The sequence below is a fragment of the Henckelia pumila genome, chromosome 2, assembly GCF_033568475.1.
Source record: "Henckelia pumila isolate YLH828 chromosome 2, ASM3356847v2, whole genome shotgun sequence".
NCBI lineage: Eukaryota > Viridiplantae > Streptophyta > Magnoliopsida > Lamiales > Gesneriaceae > Henckelia > Henckelia pumila.
In genome coordinates, this window is record NC_133121.1 from 19,566,311 (window position 1) to 19,586,880 (window position 20,570).

At 35.2% G+C, this 20,570-nt stretch overlaps 1 protein-coding gene across 1 annotated transcript; it reads right to left on the bottom strand.

Annotated features, from left to right (window-relative positions):
- Positions 1-196: 196 nt before the first annotated feature.
- Positions 197-2,916, bottom strand: LOC140884935 (uncharacterized). Its single transcript, XM_073291844.1, has 9 exons — positions 2,562-2,916; positions 2,427-2,464; positions 2,212-2,320; positions 2,021-2,044; positions 1,873-1,941; positions 1,248-1,286; positions 1,053-1,140; positions 841-901; positions 197-668 (listed from the first exon to the last, which is right to left on the bottom strand). The coding sequence occupies exons 1-9, from the start codon at positions 2,724-2,726 to the stop codon at positions 392-394; spliced, it is 870 nt and encodes a 289-aa protein (XP_073147945.1). The 5' UTR covers positions 2,727-2,916; the 3' UTR covers positions 197-391.
- Positions 2,917-20,570: the final 17,654 nt, after the last annotated feature.

Sequence of the window (20,570 nt, forward strand, 5' to 3'; positions counted from 1 at the left end):
GGAAGTGCTAGAAAGTATAATGAAATTGAAAGGAATTAAGATATCACTTTAGCAAATAGGAACAGAATCAAAAGCTTAATGCATGAATTATTGGACCAAAAGTTTTGGCATTAAGGTAGTGGTAGTGTTTGGGAGATGTTCTAGAAAGTACTTATCAGTTTTTTCTTCGCAAAATTTTGAAATTTTGTGAAGAAAAAACTAAAAAAGCGCTTCCTATTAAATCTCTCAAACACTACCTGAGATGCGTTGGACTTAGCTTCTAGAGTATCAAAATGCTTGAGAGATTAATGAATGTAATAATCCTACAACATTACAAATACAGAGATTCCAGTGAGTGTACAGACCCATCCAGCATCATATTCCATTCGAAAATGCGGCACAGATTTAATCATCATTCTGATCTCCTCAACTTGGCATTGAGAGGGATTTCCTTGTAGGATTGAACCTTTTCAGCAGCTCTACGCGAAGGTCTCCCAAACGACGATCTCCTTGATTCATTGCTATCACTAATCACCTCTTTTTTGGGACAAGAAGAGGACGATCCAAGAACATGTGTCGGAGAATTTGATGATATAGATATTGGAAACTTCTCATCATCAATCTCAAACAGATTCTCAGATGGTTCTAGGTTTTGAATTTTTGAAGTAGATTGTCTCCTCACACGACGCCTATGAAAACTCTATGATGTTAGTGACAGCAATGAATACAGAAAATTGTTATTACAAATGAAAAACATTATTTATTTTGTTCATTTTCCTAAAAAATTGAATATTTCTTCCCATGTTAGCCTCAATTGATGATACTGCAGAGAACCATGAAGATTTCAGTAGTATATCAAACCTTTTGGTTGCTACCGCCTCTTTTTCTGAATATTGTGTGGATAATGCAGAACTGCCCAAAGCTGCATGTTTTACTCTAATTAGAATCGAAAAAACATGTTCCGAAAAAATAATTTTTCATTGCAAAAATACAATGTCAAAAAAATGCAACTAAATTCCTGAATTCCCCACGGATGACAAATTTCATTCAGGAGCATCCGATCAAGAACTTACATCGACTTCTTGAAGAACGCCTCCTGTTGGCATTGCATAGTTCACTATCCTCATTGAATCCATTTTCTACAGCCACCATCTTTGATTCCTACATACCAGATGTGACCGGTATATATAAGTGCTAATGCAGAAAAAATGTTGGGTTTTTTTTTTCTAAATGACACAAAGAAAACAGACAAAAGATGAGTGTCACACCTGCAACTCTTTCTTTCGAGCATTTGTTTCTACATGCCCCTGCAGAAGTCAGCCATTGAGGACTAGCAATAAACATCAAGTACCTCAAAACAATTAAGCGTGACAATTCTTGTACCTATCTTGGTACAAGTACTGCTAATCATTGACATGCGGCATGACCCCTTAAGTGTAAGCCAAAAATCCAAGAACATTGGCCCAAAATCGATATTCCAAATATACACGTGCAAGTTGGTGGGGATTGGATGACATAGGCCCCAAAGAAATAAGCACTAAAAACTAATTTAATGAAATATAAAGGCCATTACAACCTAAAGATAACTTCTGATCTCATGGCTAACACCATTTTGGAAATTGCTTATTTTAAAAGCTGGAACTCATGACAGAGGAGTGAATAGTGTCCTCTTTTGCATGTCCAGCCACAAAAAAACTCACGCTTAAGCTTTATTTTAACAAATGGAGTGACTGAACTTGTAATTAACACACATTCTTCTAAGATATTAGATGACATGAAAACAGAGCGGCATCTCAAACTCAATCCTTCTAACAATCAACAAAATTTCATCTTGGTAAGAAGAAATTGAGGAAGCAATTCGATTATAATAACATGAACGGTGAACGAATATACCGCTAATTCTAAATTCTTCGACTTTAGCAGTGCATCCTTGCACAAAAGCTCATGTTGTAAAGCCTTTATCTGCCACAAGAAACAGAAATTGATGGCAACCCAATAAAATTTTTAAAACAGAAACGGGGAATCATAAAAAATAGTTTACCTTGTCTTTTCCCAAATTAAGTTCCTGCACATGTAACACATAATGGAAGCACTAAATAAACCTTCTGATCATAATCAAGCAAACAGCAGAATGCAAGATTGGAACAATGGCCAATGGAACATTCGCAAATATATGTTTGCAAATTGCTATCACTTAAGCCCGTCCCCATTGAATCTAGATGAGAAACTGACCGCTAACATTTGGCTGTTGGCTTGAGCAAAATTCCAATTCTGCAGCTGCATCTTCTGAAGACATGTCCTTAAGTTCTGAATCTCAATCCCGCTCAACTCTAAAACTTTACTGTTTACAAACATTCAAACTGCACCAATTAGGGGGGGAAAAAAGAGAAACCGTGCAATCAGGCACACATGGAGACGCAGCAAAAAGAAGAAGAAGAAGAACGTACTTTTTTTCTTGAATAAGCCTGACCAAGCCCATTTTTTCCTGTACAGAGTTCATGAAACACAAGAAAATCGATAAACATTAGACATAAAAAAAAACATAAAATAAACGAGATTGAACAAAGTCGGAATCTTTATACCTTGACAAGATTGTCTATGTATTCTCTAGCGGAAGCAGCATCGGAAGGCAATTTATTAGGGATTACCGGAGATTTAGGTTGTGGCAGAGAATTACTGATATCTGACAGCCCCCTTCTCATCATATTTCCGAAAGAAGATCTTTTCGCCATTTTATCCCCTTTCATTCCTCACGGACAGTGAAAATTATCTAATTCTACAAATGAACGCGAAGAAACCCTAGTGGATTTTCAAGAACAGGTTTCTCAATAACTGGTTTGTTTTTCTTTACTCGAACAAGAAAAATTGGGAGAAATTGTACTCAAAATAGAGAGTAAAGAGATGATTCGTACAGGAGCGAGCGCACACCAGTGGGCATCCGCTTCAATCCGTTACACGAAGGGAATCTTCGGAAAGCAAAAAAAAAAAAAATCAATTAAAGTGAGGAAAAGGAAAGAGTTTTGAAATTCTTTGGTTGCAACGGCTTCCCGAACCAGTGATAAAGGGTCTCTGTCCCGAGCCTAGCTTTAAGCTGCTGGGTACAAGCCGAACCAGATTTGAATAGGTTTGGTTTAGAAGCTAGATACATTTTTAATTTAATCTTTTACTATTTATTAAATTTGAGTACCTTATAAAAACTATTGGTTTCTTGATTTGTTTTTCAAATGCCCAAAAATACCCCTGTACACCCACCATGCTAATTTACATTTCATTTCAACTTTTCCACATCTCACATCCTCCACGTTTGCGGGAAAAAAACATAATATTTATTCGTTACACACGCATTGTGTGTGCCCCTACTGCTAGTAATAATAATTGATTTAAAACCCAAACAAGTTGGGCATTTTTTGAAAAAGAGATAAATTCTATTTAACAGAAATCAATTCCACTACATTTCGTATTAGTCTATTTATTATTGGGCAACTTTCAAATAGGTACCTAAGGCAGACAAAAGTTTTATTTTAGTACCCAAAGTGGTTTGTTCCAAAAATGCCCTTGTCTTTTAATCATTATTATATTTCGAATTATCAGATGTGGAATCTGATTCAAAATCTGATTCACTGGATTCATCAAGATAATAAATATTTTCATCATCAGATGAAAATTCAATTGTTTCTACTGGATAAAATCCAATAGTATATATTTTTCAAGAAGTTTAACTTTATTTTTCTTTTCATTTCGTTTTGGACATCCATTCGCATAATATCCTTCTTCATTCATAACCAACATGTGCAATTCTTTCCTTTACCTTTTGAACAAGGTGATTTTTTGTTATCAAATTTTTTATAAAATTTTCTTTTGTAAGGTTTTCTGAAGAAATTCTTTTTAAATTTCTTTTTTTTATAGGGAATAAATTTTCTATTAAAAGACTTATAAGGTTTATTAGATTTATTTTGTTTATGTCTTCTTAAATGTTTGTGTGGTTTGTTTGTTTTGCAACCATACTCTTTTACTGTGAATTTTATTTTGTCACAACAAAGTTTATTGTTTTGTTTGTAAGATTTGAATATTCTTTTATTTAATGTTATTTCATGAAATTTCTTTGTTATAATATCTTTAATAAATTTAATAGCTCCTCCTAGTGTTTTGGCATAAGCGCTAGTTAAGAATTCATTTTTACTATTTATTGGTATATTAGGTATTTTATTAAAAATACTTAATTTATAATGTTCTTTTTTATCAGCATCTATTAACTGATAATAATTTGTTTCATAATCACAAATAAATTCTTCTAGATAACATAAATTGCATAATTTTATATTATCCAGAATAAAAATTGTTCTATTTTGTTCTATTCTTTTGGCTACTAAATTAGCGTCATTATTAGAAACTCCTAAAAATTCTTGGTACAAGGCATCAACAAATAGTTCGAAATATCGATGTCCTGTCATTCCTTGTGGTAGATTAGTAATTACCAGGTTTTCAGCCCAAGTTCTTACTGCTCCTACTAATGTCATTTTTATCATTCCATGAGTTAATACTTGGATGTTCTCACTTTTATCTAATAGTGGTGTTAATTGGATTTGTACTGATAGTTTATTTGCCCAATGATCTATCTTTAATTTTTTTTCCTTAGTAGTAGAACATCATAAATCTAGAATGTTTTGTTTTACAAATCCTGAAGTTTTTGATTCTCTAAGAATATCTCTAACATTTTTATATGTTCCAGAATATTGGTCTTTATTATATTCGTATCCTTCATTTTTGGTGCCACTACCACTACCTACATTCATTCTTAGAGTTAATCGTGGTCTAGAATCATCTTATGATTCTGGTTCTGAGATATCCATATCTCTATATTGTTCTGTTTCTTGATGAGAATGATACAGTTCTTTTGTATTTATTCCTATTTGTTCATAATCAGATTGATATGTTTCACTAAAAATCTCCATACTTAGTTTTTTCATAAATAAGGGGATTTCTATACCATGATTCAATTTTAAATGTTGGTTCTTCTTCCAGTTTTCTTTTTCCTTTATCTATTGGAAGAACTTCTTTAAGATAGCTTAATATTTCATTACTATGTCTTTCTTGTTCTATTATTAATCTGGTCGTAGCTAAATCAATATATTCTTTGAAATTTCTTTCTAATTCTTGTATTGTTAAATTGATCTTTTCAATTTTACTCTCTAATTCTCCTAGATCTTTTTCTAATTTTGTTAAGAATGTCATTATGAGGTTTATTCAGTAACAATGGCTTGTTTAATTTTAAGGATATTTTGATTCATGGTTCCAATTTTTTCAAGAATATCTTCATCATTTCTAGCTAATGATAACGATCTTCTTGGAAAAGAATGTTTCATTATTTGGAGGTCATCTGAACTCCATTTTTTACAGAAATCTATTTCTTCAATAAATGACTTTCGGGAATGTTCAATTTTTGCAATATTTTCAAACATTCTTTCAACAAAAATGGTTGGTTTTGTTGAAATTATTCATGTTTGAGAATTATTACTCATTGCTAAACCGACAACATAGTTTATGTTGATCGGATGATTTCCTGTTAACATAAGATTATTTCTATAAAAACAATAATCTAGTGTTAAAATATCATTTATGTTTTTATCAAAAAGAGATATATTTGTATTGTGGATAAATACAAAATTTCATCTTTTTGTAACACAAGTTTGCTATAATTTTTTCAAGGATTGAATCCCCAAGATTACGTATCCTTTTGTCACGAACTGTGATTTCAATTGGTGTATCTATTCCTTCTCGGTAGTGAGCTGATACAATTATTTCAATTCCTCTGATATGAACATATTTTAGTTCAGATCTTTCTTTTTCACTGGATTTTGCCATGATGGTATCAATATCTTGAGTTGTTAATAACTTCAGTGTGTTAGATCTTAGTTCGTTGTTTATTTTATATGATCGTTCTTTTGTTCATATCGAATAATAAATTAAATTCTTTCTGGGATTAAGAAGATTTGAAATTTTACTTAATATTTCAGGTTGATTTATTAAATTTGTTTTTGAATTAGAAAATCCTGTTTTTTGTATTTCAGCAAACTTACTTTGATTGAATATAATATTTAAATTATACTCTTGATGCTCTTCAGATTCATCAATCTGAATGATTTGATTTGAAGTTATTATCTCTGTCATTTTAACAGATGATAGAACTTCTTAATTTTCTTAAAACTATTAAAAAAATTTTTGTTGAATCTATCTGTTTTAATAGATTTTGGAAATTAAATCTTCGAAATTATCAATTGAAGATTGACAATTTTTTAGATGTTTCAAATTTTTTTCACAATTTTCTATATCAAAATTTATATTTTGGTAATATAAATTAAAGATATTTGCTTTTGTATTTTCATACATTTTCCATTTAGTAAAAATTATTATTTTTACTATTTTGTTTTTGTTGACCGGGTTTCGATAATAAAGTTTGTTCTTATTCATAACAGATTGTTATGTCTTCAATTTCTTCGTTCTCGGAAATTTGAATTATCATTTTCCAGTTGCTTGAAAAATGTTCCGTTTTATGATTTTTGAAATAAAAGGTTTGAAGATCTTTTATTCTATTTCATAATTGATTTATTTGACGTAAATCTTTTAGTAAGATTATTTTATCAAATAAATTTTTAATCTCAATATCTAAAGTTAATTCAGGCATTAATAATCTGCTTTATTTAACCGCGCTCTGATACCAGGTTGCGGAACTCTTCTATTCATTAGTTTATACATAGTTTACACATCGGTTTATAGGTCTGATTCATTTGTAACAGATAAATGATTTAATTCCAATTTGGTTCCATTCATTCATTACTATTACAATTTTTAGTTGATAAACTGATTTGAATATGGTTAAATCGAAATTATTTATATGATATTGATGAAATGTATCATATTCATGATCATCCTCTGTTTCAAACCAGTTTTTAATTATTAATCTTCCATTTCTTATAAAGGATGATGACATGATTAATATATTTTGAATATTTCTTTAATTACTATTTTCATTATCAATTTCATTATATATTTCCTTTATACTATGTTCACCAAATCGAACAATTATATAAGTTTCGACAACGAATAATCGTTGATTTATTTTATTCATTTTGTTATAGATCTGAACGTAGAGTGGATCTGTATTCTCTAGATTTTGAATTTTATTTCTCAGATCTCGAAATTTTTTATTTAATATGAGTACTTCCTGTTTCAGAGTCATTCTAGGCATGATAGAGTTTTGAATAATTTTTAAATTTAAGGGCAGCAGGAGGTTCAGGAAGGTTACCTTAATTGTTTGATTTTTGGTTTTGAGCAGAGACCAAATCTTTGCTTTCCCTTAAAGATCTCCTGATCGAGTGGTACTTGCTTTTCAGATCTTCAGGTTTACTCTAACCATGGATCTTCAATTATCAGCTTCCAGCCTTGTCACTCCTTTCGCACTGCTTGCTTAGTTATTAGCCATATGGCTTAATTTTGTTTCTGATTTTTATGTTTCTTAGTTTCTGATAGTTTTCACACGTCTTGTATGAACCAAATTGTAAGAAACTTAAGAAGAGAGAGAGATACTCAAACTTCTCTTATTCATTTACAACACAAACATCTCCTTTTATAGGCGTGGGGAAACGCATACAAAATTAAAATGAAGGAAAAGAGGGAGGGGGCCACTCGACACTACATAATGGAAAACAGCTCATTTTACATCTGAGTGGATGCCTTTCACATGCGGTGTGGTCCACGATTTATTTTGTTTTTACATTTTGGTCACTATCTGAATCACTGGCACATTCGGACCATTTCTTTATTGGTTTGTCTTCTTTGACAGCTGCTTCTTCTGTCTAAATTGGTTGGAAATGTCCACATTTGTGAGTGGAAGTTATTGTTCTTAGTCTTTGACATAGCATTTGTTGAGTTTCTCTGGTCATGTAAACTCTTGCTTCATAGATTGGGGCTTCGAATTGAGCTAACATGGTTTGATCTTTCTTTTGGATTGTCTCCTTGTGTCCAGTGGTTAATAAAATTTTACTAGTTGCAAAATTTATTTTAACCTTTGAATTTCCATCAATTTTTCCTGTCTTTGAGATCATGTCAATCAATGTCTTTATTCTTATCTCAGGAAGTGTTGAGATATCCATTACTGATTTCTCTTAATTTGATCCTTCAAATAAGAATTTGTCTTTATTTCTTCGACATTGAATGTATATCATCGGTTGATAGAATTTGTCATTTTCCCAATTTGGAAGGGTTGAATGAATACTCAATGTTAATACTGGATCGTCTTTGAATACTGCTTTCTTGAACTGGATGATACTATTTCTCAGTTGATATGGAAATAGTTCTATCTCTTGATTGTTGGAACTGACTTCTAATCCACTTAATAATCCATTTGAAAATAATCTTGCGACTTCATGCGCTGGAGCACCCTGCACTGTTCTTGCTCTTGATATGCTTTGTGTGTCAGAAGTTTGTAGCCAAGATCCTGCATATGGTTTGGCTATTCTCAAATAGTTTAGTGTTTCAAAGAATTCAGTCTTGAGTTTTTCTAGAAAATTTGTTTTTTCAAAAATTGGTTTTTGTGGTCGCAAATTGACCATCTTTCTTTCTCTTGTTTCAAGGGCGCTTTTAAACGTCCTTTCTTCTTTTTCATTTTTCTCGGTGTTGGCTGTGACCACCGATTCTTTTTTCTTTTCTTTTTCTTTGTTGTCAGTGTTGGCTGTGACCACTGACTGTTTCTCATTCATCTCCATTATTTTATCAAATGGAGTTTCTATCTTATTTGGTGTTCTCGGTGAGGAGGAGGATGATGATGATGAGGTTGTCATCTTTTCTTTTATCCTCTGAATTTTTCCATTTATATTCTTTTTCTTTTGTTGAAGAATCTGAATTTCTTCATCTATGTCAATCAATTGTTCTTCTAATTGATTTAATTGCTCCATCCTGCACAAGAAAATGTATATATATATATAAATGGTTAGAAATTGAACTCTTTATCGTGAGTAATTCGTATAGTTTTATTATGCGTATCATTGCATTTATGAATTTTTTTGCAAGAATTGAACCAATCTTTATGAGATTGATTATTTTACTCATAGAGTAATTCATGTTTCTGAATATAAATCTCATTTCATCAATTTATATTCTTCATGATTTCTGAGGCATGTTCGGATGACTTGAAGCCATAAAATAATTCATGTTTCTGAATATAAATCTCATTTCATCAATTTATATTCCCCATGTTTTTTAAGGCATGTTCGGATGACTCACAGTCATTTTATGGATCACTTAAGATCTTCTTTGTTATTCCGTTACTACGGATATTATAATTTGGATGAAGTTCTCTGGTTAATGCTTCGGGTAATGAATTATCCGTTCCTTTGACATGCTGTGTCTCGAACTGATAATGGTTCAATTCCAATTGCCATCTAATTAACCTTGCTGCATTTCTTCCTGCATTTCTTGATATTTTCCTTGTCTTGAAATATGTTAAATTCATATTATCTGTTCTTACCAAAAATGGTTTAGATATAAGATAAATTTCATAAGTTCTGATTGTAAATATTAAAGCTAATAATTCTTTTTCATTTGAGTGATAATTTAGTTGTGCACCTTGAAAAGTCCCTGATGTATAATTACATAATTCTTCATTATTTCTTGTAGTTGTTTTAGTAAGTTCTTCTAAATTTTTTTCTCCTGTATAGGCTTTTAAACATGTTCCTCAGTATTCATCTGAAGCGTCTGTTTCGATTATTATTATGTCTTTATTGGAAGGAAAATATAACTCAGGAAGATTACTAATTATTTTCTTTTTAATAGTGTCTATATAATTAGTATCTTCTTTAGACCATTTCCACTTATAGTCCTGTTTAAGTTTTGCCTGAAGAGGTTTTCTGATTTCTGTAAGTTTCTTAATGTAATTTCCAGAATAAGTTAATAATCCTAGAAATCTTCTTAATTGATCTTTGTCTTTGATTTCACTAGGAAAATCATGAATTTTCTTAAGTATATGTTGTTGTAAACAATGTTTTCAATCTTCTATTTGTAATCCTAGATAATTTATTTTTGTTTTAAACAATTGTGCTTTCTTTTCAGAAAGTATAATTCTATTTTTATGGCAAATATCTAGTACTGTCATGAGGTTTTTATAATGTTGATCTATTGTTTTTGAGTAAATTAATATGTCATCTATGTAAACACAACAAAAATCTACATATGGTTTAAAAGATTCATCCATGTATCTTTGGAAAATACCTTGAGCTTGTTTAAATCCAAAAGGTAATACAATCTATTGATATTGTCCTTTTGGACAACTGAATGCAGTAAGTAATTGTGTTTGTGGCTCTAGCTGAATTTGCCAGAATCCTGATTTACAATCTAAACTGAAAAAATATTTCATTTATCCTATATAAGATAGTAAATCATTCTTATTTGGGATGTAATATCCGTCCATAATTGTTGTTTTATTCAATTTTTCTATAATCAATTACCATTCTTTTCTTATCAGTATCTTTCTTACTGACATAAAAGGCTGTTGAGGAGTGTGGACTCTTATTAGGGATGATTATCTTAAGTTTTAGTAATTCTTGAACCTTTTTTTTGAATATTTTTACATCGTCCATGTTGCATCTTCTTGGTGCTTCACGGATTGTGATATTAGGGTCTTTAAGTTTTATTGAAGCAATGAATTGTTTTCTTTTCTTAATTTTGTCCTGAGGATTTTCAGAACAAATATCATGAAATTCTTCATGATTTTTTTTTCAGGATTAATTGTTAAAATATTTTCTATTTTTAGTTCTATTGGATTTGTATTTCGTTTATGAAAATTTTTTGTAAATCCTTCATTTCCTACACGAAATGCTGTTCGTATTTTAGGAATATAAATCATTGATGATCCTTTGTTTAAAGTTATGTGATATTCAAATTGTGTAAAAGGAATATATTGTATTAAAAAGTTATTTCCTATTATAATGTCAATTCCTGATTCTATTTGGTATATAATGGGTATTACAAATTTTGTTTCCTCAATTTCTATTTTTAATTTTTCTGCTACTGTATCAAGCATGATTATTGATACATCTCCTATTCGAACTTTTAATCCTTTATCGTATTTCTTCCAATAATGATTTGGAAGTATATGTTTGCTTCCTAAACACATACTTGCTCTTGTATCAACATAAGCATGTATATGATATGGTTTATGTTCTTTGATTTTAATTTGAATTTATATATATACTATTTGGATTAGTTTTGTTTTTAGTCTCCATTCTCTCAACCTGTTTTTTTTTTTAACTGATGATTTTAGTGATTTATCAGGATTTTGAATAGATAAGGGTAGAATTGGTATTTTTAAACAAAATTTTCTGTCTTCAGGGAGTAAAAAATAAGTTTAAATGGATGAGATATTAAAATGTAAGATGAAAATAGGTTTGGGTATGGATTTATAATTTACCCTTTATTATTTAAGAGTAAAGTACATTTTCCTAAATTCTCTGCTATTTGGATGAGAATATTTGAATTTAATAATCAATTTTAATTTGTATTATTTGGGAGAAGGTCATGAGTTTTAAATCTACTTACAAAAATCTCCCAGCCCTTGTTCAAGGAAAAAAAATCACTTACACAGAATTGGATTTAATTTTTTTTTGAAAACAAAATCATTTATATTTAGATAAAGCAGTAAATATCATTTTCTAAATAAATAAATAAATAAAAAGAATGTATAAACTATTAAAAAATCAAAATTTCTGAATTCAGGCCATTTAAATATGAATAACAATCATCTTACTTTGTTATTTTGTATTTTGGGTTTATGAAGAGAGGTTCGATGTTACATTGGAGGTAATATCTCACTGTAGTTGTGTGACCAAAAGATGGCCGCATATGCATTTCATGTGGGTCCCACATGAATTTGGCCAATTAGGGTCTTACACCCTACATAGGGTCGAAAAACCGGCTAGTAAGTATCTAAATTAGGATTTCTTTTTTGTTTTGAAAGATGTAAATTAGAGTTTTGAATTTTAACCATGTAAAGTTACAGTTAGGTTGTATTTTGGCTTTGAAGAATGATGCCATTACCTCACCATTTCCGAAATCAAATCATCATTATCAAATATCATGTGTAGGACCAAGCGTTTATCTCTTTATCAAAAGTTATAGCTGGTAATAATAGTGCAACTCAAATATTTTAAACCGCAGAGAAACCTAAGTGTCGTGGTTCGACCGCGCTACTAACAAGGACAATTATTGCATCCCCAACAATCTCCCTCTTAATAATTTCACTCCTTGCAATCAATGGAAATCAAACACATGATCTTGACAGTTTGGATATGATACCAATTGTAGGACCGAACGCTTGCCACTTGGAAGCGCTTAGTCGCGTTACGCCCAAATTATCCAACTCAATTAGATAACCACAAAAAATGTAGTAGTGTAAGTAGGGATCGTTTTCACGAGGAAAGTTAAATTTAATGTGTTCTAAACAAACTAAAAGGGGACCCTTACCAATAAATTAATCCGGATTCCAGCGATCTAGATTTAAATCTAAGGTAGCATTCAAACGAGTAAAACTGACGAATCTAGACATCACAAACACCAGCGGTTGTATTTAGCCTAGTCAAAAGTTGACCCTTCGATTTAATAAATTCAACAGCAGAAAATATCAAACGCAGTTGCTTCGCAAATTAGTTGATTCAAACAATTACGGATTTAAATTCTAATTTAGCTACCGTTTGTATAACAAAATCCTAAGATGACCAGTCCTAAAATCTCGCACACAAGCATAAAATAAAACAGATCAACTATTGATACTTAATAAAGATTAAACACTGAAAATCAAATCTCATGAATAAATTATAACAAGGTTTCGTCTCCCTCAACCAAGAATAAAAGTTTAGCTACAACGATTCATCACAAACTTAAGAAAAATTCAAAAAAAAAAAAGAAGAAGAAAACTTGAGAGAAAATTGTAAGAACAAACCTAGCCGCCTTAGAGAGTGTCCAAGTCTGATAATCTTCTCTAAAAACGGAATTAAAAGCCTAATAAAAACTAGAGTCCAAAATAACAAAGTTTCCAAAATTACAAAATATTTCCCGAACAGACTAGCGCGCTCGATCGCATGAGTACGTCCGATCGAGCGCATGAAAATATCGATCCCACTGTTTTCAATTTCCTCGGCCACGCTCGATCGCGTGAGTTCGTCCGATCGAGCGCATGAAAATAGCTTGTCTGCTGCCTTGAATCTTCAGAAGTCGCGCTCGATCCTATGAGTACGTGGGATCGAGCGCATGAAACTTTGCCAAAATTCTGCTTTTCTTCTTCAAATTTGATACCTCCTACACATTAAACCCGGGAGTATGTTATGAAGTTAAATGCATATATAAAATAAAACTAAGATAAAACATGAACTAAAACAAATAAATGCATGCAAACTACTAACAAAATAACATTAAAAAATGCAAACAAAACACGACAATCAGATACCCCCACACTTAATCCTTGCTCGTCTTCGAGCAAGTCATGCAAAATAGAATGAAATAAGACAAACAAGAATAAAGAAATACTACGGAGCACCGGCCTCAGCAATTTTCAAAATTTTCACATCCAACCATATCCAACTCACGAATGTTCTTTTGAACATTTTTAAAACACGGACTAATTTCACCGCACAAACTTATAAACTCCGCAACTCAAATTCAAAACACTCTCCTCCAAATTCAATTCATAAATTCATATATCATGAGGACTTCTCAATGTTTCACATTATCAAAATGAATAGATAATCAAATTAACACGCTCACAATTGATCAAATACAAAGAATTCTAGTGTGTGCGTGTTTCGGTCAAAAATTCATACTTATCAACAGTGTCAATCGACAGTCCATAGGCAAAATTCTCGCAACCCCTCTCCACTAGTATATTGGGCGACTGTGACTCGGTCAATAGGTCTTATTCAGCTTATAATGTTAGGCTTGGCATATGGCTACAAATGAAGCAAAAGTATTCAAAGAGGGAGTAAATTATGCTCTTTTCTAAAGTCCACTCATTTTTATTCGGATTGCAACCTATTTGCACTTGATTGATATTCAAACTTTTTATGGCTTTTCACCAACTAAATTTTTTTTTCTTTTTCTCTTCACCACTTTCTTTCTCATAATTTTTTTTCTTTCATTCCCTTTTGCACTACAATCTCTTGTTTTCAAATTCTATCACCACACCATTCCATATTCTCAAAACAAAGTAGGAGCATAAAAGTAATTTTGACATTCAACTTACTCCCTTAAAGGAAGGAAATAGTGTTTAGGCTATAGGTAGTAGTTGCAGGACCTTGAAACAATGCCGAATGGGGGTTTACAACACGTTTACATGCGTGCCATTCGTTTTGTCAATTAAGCTCAAACAAGGTACTAGGGGTAAATAATTCAGTGGGTGGCTTGAAAAGCTCAAACGATATGCAGAAAAATTGCCTACATCATTCCTAAGTCACAGTTTACCAGTATTGCGCCTCGAGGAGTGTCCAAACTTGTTCTAGACATATCTCAATTCACCGTCAACTCATACAAATTTCAATCAGTGCAGAAAAGAGAAATCATCAACAGTAAACGATGATTTTTGCACCAAATTCAGAAGTATGCACCTCATGTGCTCATATATACGTGAAAGCTCAACAGGACATCTAAGGATAATTCAAGAATAAATTCGGCCCAAATAATCCAACAATGCCTTAATCCTATCCATGTATGTTTGTTTCAAATTTTGGATTCAAGTATGATTCATCGAGTGTATAAGAGTTCAACCGTCTATTTGGTTCCATCAGTTCAAAAAAAATTTGGTTAGAAGGGCATGTGATTCAGTTATTGAACAACAAAAAGAATTCTTCATCATTGGCCAGGCTACCATTTCTTTCTCAATTCATTACGAATGCAACACAATGCTATGACACGAACATGAACTAAATGCAACAATGCAACAAAAAAAAATGAAATGCATGATACCCCCCCCCCCCCCCCCACACACACACACACACACTTAAACTAAGCATTGTCCTCAATGCTCAAGAACTAAACTAACAAAACAACCAACAAACCAAAGAACAAAATGCAAACAGAATGCAATGCAAAGAAAAGAAAACAAGACTCCCCTGGTTTAGCGGTCGGCGTCGTCCTCCTCTTCATGCTCGGGGGGAAGAACAGGATCAGCGAATTAAAACTCGAAAGGTGGTAGGAATGGGATAGCTGGTGGAAGCGTGGTAGGGTCGATCCCGAGCCTCTCAGAAATGCCACGACAAATATAGTCCAGGACTTGAAAATTGGAGGTCGTAGCGGCATTGAAGGCATTTTGATACTGGGCATGGTGGGCCAATTCCCTAACAGTGACAGTAGTAGTTCAGCGGGGGAGCGCCGAAGGCGGTACTGTCATAAATTGATCGTCCACCATGAATTGGCTTCTTCGATATGCGCGTTTTGCATCGATAGTCGCTGTAGTGACCCAACCCGAATCCACTAACTAATCAGAGTTACGATAAAAGCGCATGCAATTAAAACTTAAAACGTAAAGATGCGGATAATTAAAGTACAACAAATCCAATCGGCAGAATACAGCCAACGAAAACAATCGTGTATAAATATTATTATACAACCAAATCGAAGGTTCAGGGTAAACAAATCCCTACCCTCTACAACCTCGCACTCAACTGATGCTCAATCCTACTGAGAGCCGCCTGAACCGTCCAGCCTCAAACCTGCCCCGCCACAAGGTACACCACGATACCCAAACATAGGGGCGTGAGCGACAACGCTCAATACGAAAGCAATGATATAAATACAAATATGCACACACAATATGATTTAAAACTCAAGTGAAAACACTTGCTCATGGCGCCGGGAATATACAGTACTAGCTAGAGAGCCACTCCGCGGGGTACTCAAATATTCCATATCAGGGCTGAGCCAACCCCATCCTGACCCGAATCCAAAACAGGATACAAGTCCCATATGAAAACTGTCATACCTGAATCGAGTCCAATATGAGATCACTGTTCCCTATGGAGACTGTCAATGACTTACATCACTCCGGATGCAGTCACACATAAAATCATGTATGTGCTAAGACGATAAAACATGCTAAAACATGATAAGACATATAGCACATACTCATGCAACATACATGCAAATATATCATGCCGGCTATCTTGATCAGTACCTACATACCTCTAACACTGCTGGTCAAACCTAGCTCCACTGGTCTAGATTCCAAGTCTACTGCAACTACAATGCAATTATCCATGCATCAGCAATAAAGCTCTAAAAGCCTTAACTAAGCTAATGCATACTCCTAAATATTTTTAGGATGCCTAAGCTATACCTGCGTCCGTCGTTAGCCTTTTGCTGTTGATAGCCTCAAAACTAGGTCACAGCTCCGCGACGACGCCTAGATCACTAATCCACTTTCGGATTTCCCGTAGGACGCCTAGATCTCCCTAGATCTGAGTCAGAAGGCTTAGGAATAGAGAGAGAAGAGAGGAATTGAGCGAGTCACAAATGAACCTCGGCTCATCTATTTATAGACGAAGTTCGGGCCGTCCGAACTTGGATTCGGGCCCTCCGAACTGGTTCGGATCCTCCGATCATGACTTTGGATTGTCCGAACACGATCGAATCGTCTGATCCTAACTTCGGATCCTCCGAAGTCCCATCAGTGACGTCAGCCATGATGTCACCTTGCTGACGTAATTGATGACGTAAGCCCTAACCCTGTTCGGGTCTTCCGATTCCACCAACGGAGCCTCCTATCCTCTTCGGATCATCCAAACTCCTCTGGCCTCCGATCCTGACTCCGATCATGTTCGGGTCCTCCGAACACCTGTTCGGAGTGTCCGAACCTCCCGAGCCAAGCTCACCATTTCGAGTATCCTGGATCTATTTCTGGAGTCCGTTAGTCCAACAGGACTTCCCTAATCATGTATTAACAATCAAGAACATGATCATTTGATTAATTACTCATTAATCACTAATTCGAGATGCGGGTTACTACATTCTCCCCCACTTAAAAAATTTCATCCTCGAAATTAAAGTCAGAGGAAAAGTATAGGATTCAACATGAATATTCTTTATTACAACTGAACAAGTACAAACTCGGTACAAAGGAGTACAAAATCTCAAAATAACTCGGGTTACTCGGCTAACATCCGACTCTCCAACTCCCAAGTAGCTTCCTCTGTACCTCTGCGCTGCCACTGTACCATTACCAACGGTATACGCTTGTTACGAAGTATCTTGTCCTTCCTGTCTAGAATCCGCAGGGATTTCTCCACATATGATAGATCCCGATCTACCTTTACCTCGGTCAGATGCAAAATATGCGACTCGTCTGCCACGTATTGCCTTAACAAGGACACGTGGAACATATCGTGAATCTCTGAAATATCGGGTGGCAAGGCCAGACGATAAGCCACATCCCCAACCTTCTCGAAAATCTCAAAAGGACCAATAAACTTCGGTGTCAGTTTATCCTTGCGACCAAATCTCATCACCTTCCGGAAAGGTGACACATGCAAGAACACATGCACTCCCACCTCGAAGTGTAACGGTCTCCGGTGAGCGTTCGCGTAACTAGCCTGTCAATCCTGGGCCGCCTTAATCCTGCGTCGGATCAACTCCACTGCATTAGTCATCTGCTGAATCATCTGAGGACCCTCAACCTGACACTCACCAACCTCGTCCCAAAACAAAGGTGTACGACAACGACGTCCATAAAGAGCCTCAAATGGTGCCATGCCAATGATGCGATGGAAACTATTGTTATAAGCGAACTCCACCAAGGGTAAATAATCATTCCACGCTGGGCCAAAATCCATTACCGCCGCGCGAAGCATATCCTCTAAAGTGCGAATAGTACGCTCGGATTGTCCATCCATCTCTGGATGATAAGCCATACTCAGGCTCAAAGTAGTACCAAGGGCTTGCTGGAAACTACCCCAAAATCTCGAGGTAAATCTCGGATCTCTATCGCTGACAATGCTCAACGGAATCCCATGCAATCGAACAATCTCCCGCACATACAATTGTGCCATCCTATCAAAGGTATAATCGCGGTTATAGGGAAGAAAATGCGCTGACTTCGACAACCGGTCCACGACAACCCAAATAGCATCACAATTCCTGGAAGACATAGGCAAGTGGGTGACAAAGTCCATCGTCACATGCTCCCACTTCCACTCAGGAATCTCTAAGCTGTGAAGTAACCCTCCGGGTCGTCTAAACTCTGCCTTGACCTGCTGACACACAAGGCATCGGGATACAAATTGATAAACACTGCGCTTCATTCCTTTCCACCAAAATCGAGTGCGACAATCCTTATACATCTTCATGATGCCTGGATGTACAGAGAATCGACTGCGGTGAGCTTGCGATAAGATCTCATCCCTCAAAGTAGAATCCTCGAGTACAACTACTCGACCAGAAAGACACAATAGACCGTCTCCTTGTAGATGAAAACCAGAAGTATTATCATCCTCAGCCAAATGGGCCAACTTCTGCGTCTTCAGATCAGAACTTTGAGCTTCACGGATTCGTCGATACAACGCTGGCTCTGCAAGCACAGAAGAAACACGAATCCCTTGTTGTTCTTTCTTATGACGGAATGTGAATCCCAAAGAACAACACTCCTCCACTGCCTTCGAAACTGAACTGGTACGAAGGGAACTCACATAAACCTTGCGACTAAGCGCATCAGCAACGGGGTTAGAATAACCTGGATGGTACTTGATGTCACAGTCATAATCTTTCAATAGATCCATCCAACGACTCTGCCGCATGTTCAACTCAGCTTGAGTGAACAGATACTTCAAACTCTTATGATCGGTGAAGATCTCAAATCGTTCTCCGTACAAATGGATGCCATATCTTTAAAGCAAAAAACAATGGCTTCAAGCTCTAGATCATGTACGGGATAGTTCTCCTCGTGAGTATTCAACTGTCTAGAAGCATACGCAATCACGTGGCCATTCTGAGTCAACACGCACCCCAAACCCTGGAGAGAACCATCAGTGAAAACTACAAAACCACCTGATCCAGATGGCAAAGCAAGAACTGGAGCTGTCATCAAACGACGTCTCAACTCACGAAACCTATCTTCACAAGCATCAGACCACACGAAAGAAACATCTTTATTTGTCAACTGAGTCAGAGGATTAGCTATTTGAGAGAAGTTCTACACAAAACGTCGGAAGTATCCTGCTAAACCAAGGAAACTACGAATCTCAGAAGCTGTAGTCGGACGCGACCAATTCAGAATAGCCTCTATCTTGCTAGGGTCAACAGATATGCCCTCCTGAGAAATGACATGACCAAGGAATACAACTCGGTCAATCCAAAAGTCACACTTACTCAACTTCGCTTACAACTGTCTCTCCCTCAAGACCTGCAATACAGTATAGAGATGATAGGCATGCTCATCCATGCTACGAGAATATACCAAAATATCATCGATGAACACTACCACGAACTTATCCAGAAAATCTCGGAAGACTCTGTTCATCAGATCCATAAAAACAGCTGGACCATTCGTCAGACCAAACGACATCACTAGAAACTCATAGTGTCCATACCGTATATGAAATGCTGTCTTAGGAACATCCTCTTGTCGGACTCGCAACTGATGATACCCAGACCGAATATCAATCTTCGAATAGACAGAAGTACCCTGTAACTGATCAAAGAGATCATCTATCCGCGGAATAGGATACTTATTCTTCACTGTCGCTTGATTCAACTGACGGTAATCAATACACAACCGCATTGAACCATCCTTCTTCTTGACAAACAGCACTAGGGCTCCCCACGGCGAAACACTAGGTCGAATATAGCCCTTATCAAGAAGATCTTGTAATTGCTTCTGCAGCTCTTTCATCTCTGATGGCGCTAAACGATAAGGAGTTCTGGAAATCGGTGCAGTCCCTGGCACTAACTCAATGTCAAACTCGATCTCCCTCACTGGTGGAAACCTTGGAATTTCCTCCGGAAATACATCTGGAAAGTCACGAACCACTGGTATCTCTTGGATATCTGGCTCTCCCAAGGATGTGTCAATGGCGTAGATAAGCTATCCTTCCCCGTCAGACTCTAAAGCACGTCGGGCCTTCAGAGCAGAAACTACTGGCATCGGAGGTCGCGCTCCCTCACCATAGAAATACCATGACTCGTCATCCTCCGGTCAAAACTAAACAAACCTCTGATAGCAATCCACTATCGCTCGGTAGGCAGTCAATAGATCTATCCCAATGATGCAATCGAAATCCTCCATCGCTAGAATCATCAGGTTAGCACTAAGCTGATGCCCCTCAAAATCCAAAACACAACCCACAACTAGACGTTTGGCTAAAACCTCGCTACCCATAGGAGTAGAAACCACTAGCAACACGTCTAAAGGAATATATGACAACTTATACTTCTTAGCAAAACGTGCTGAAATGAAAGAATGCGATGCACCGGTATCAATTAAAACATATGCAGGAAAACCACATAAACTACAGATACCTGCAATCATCTGATCACTGTCAGCCTCTGCCTGTTCCTGATTAAGC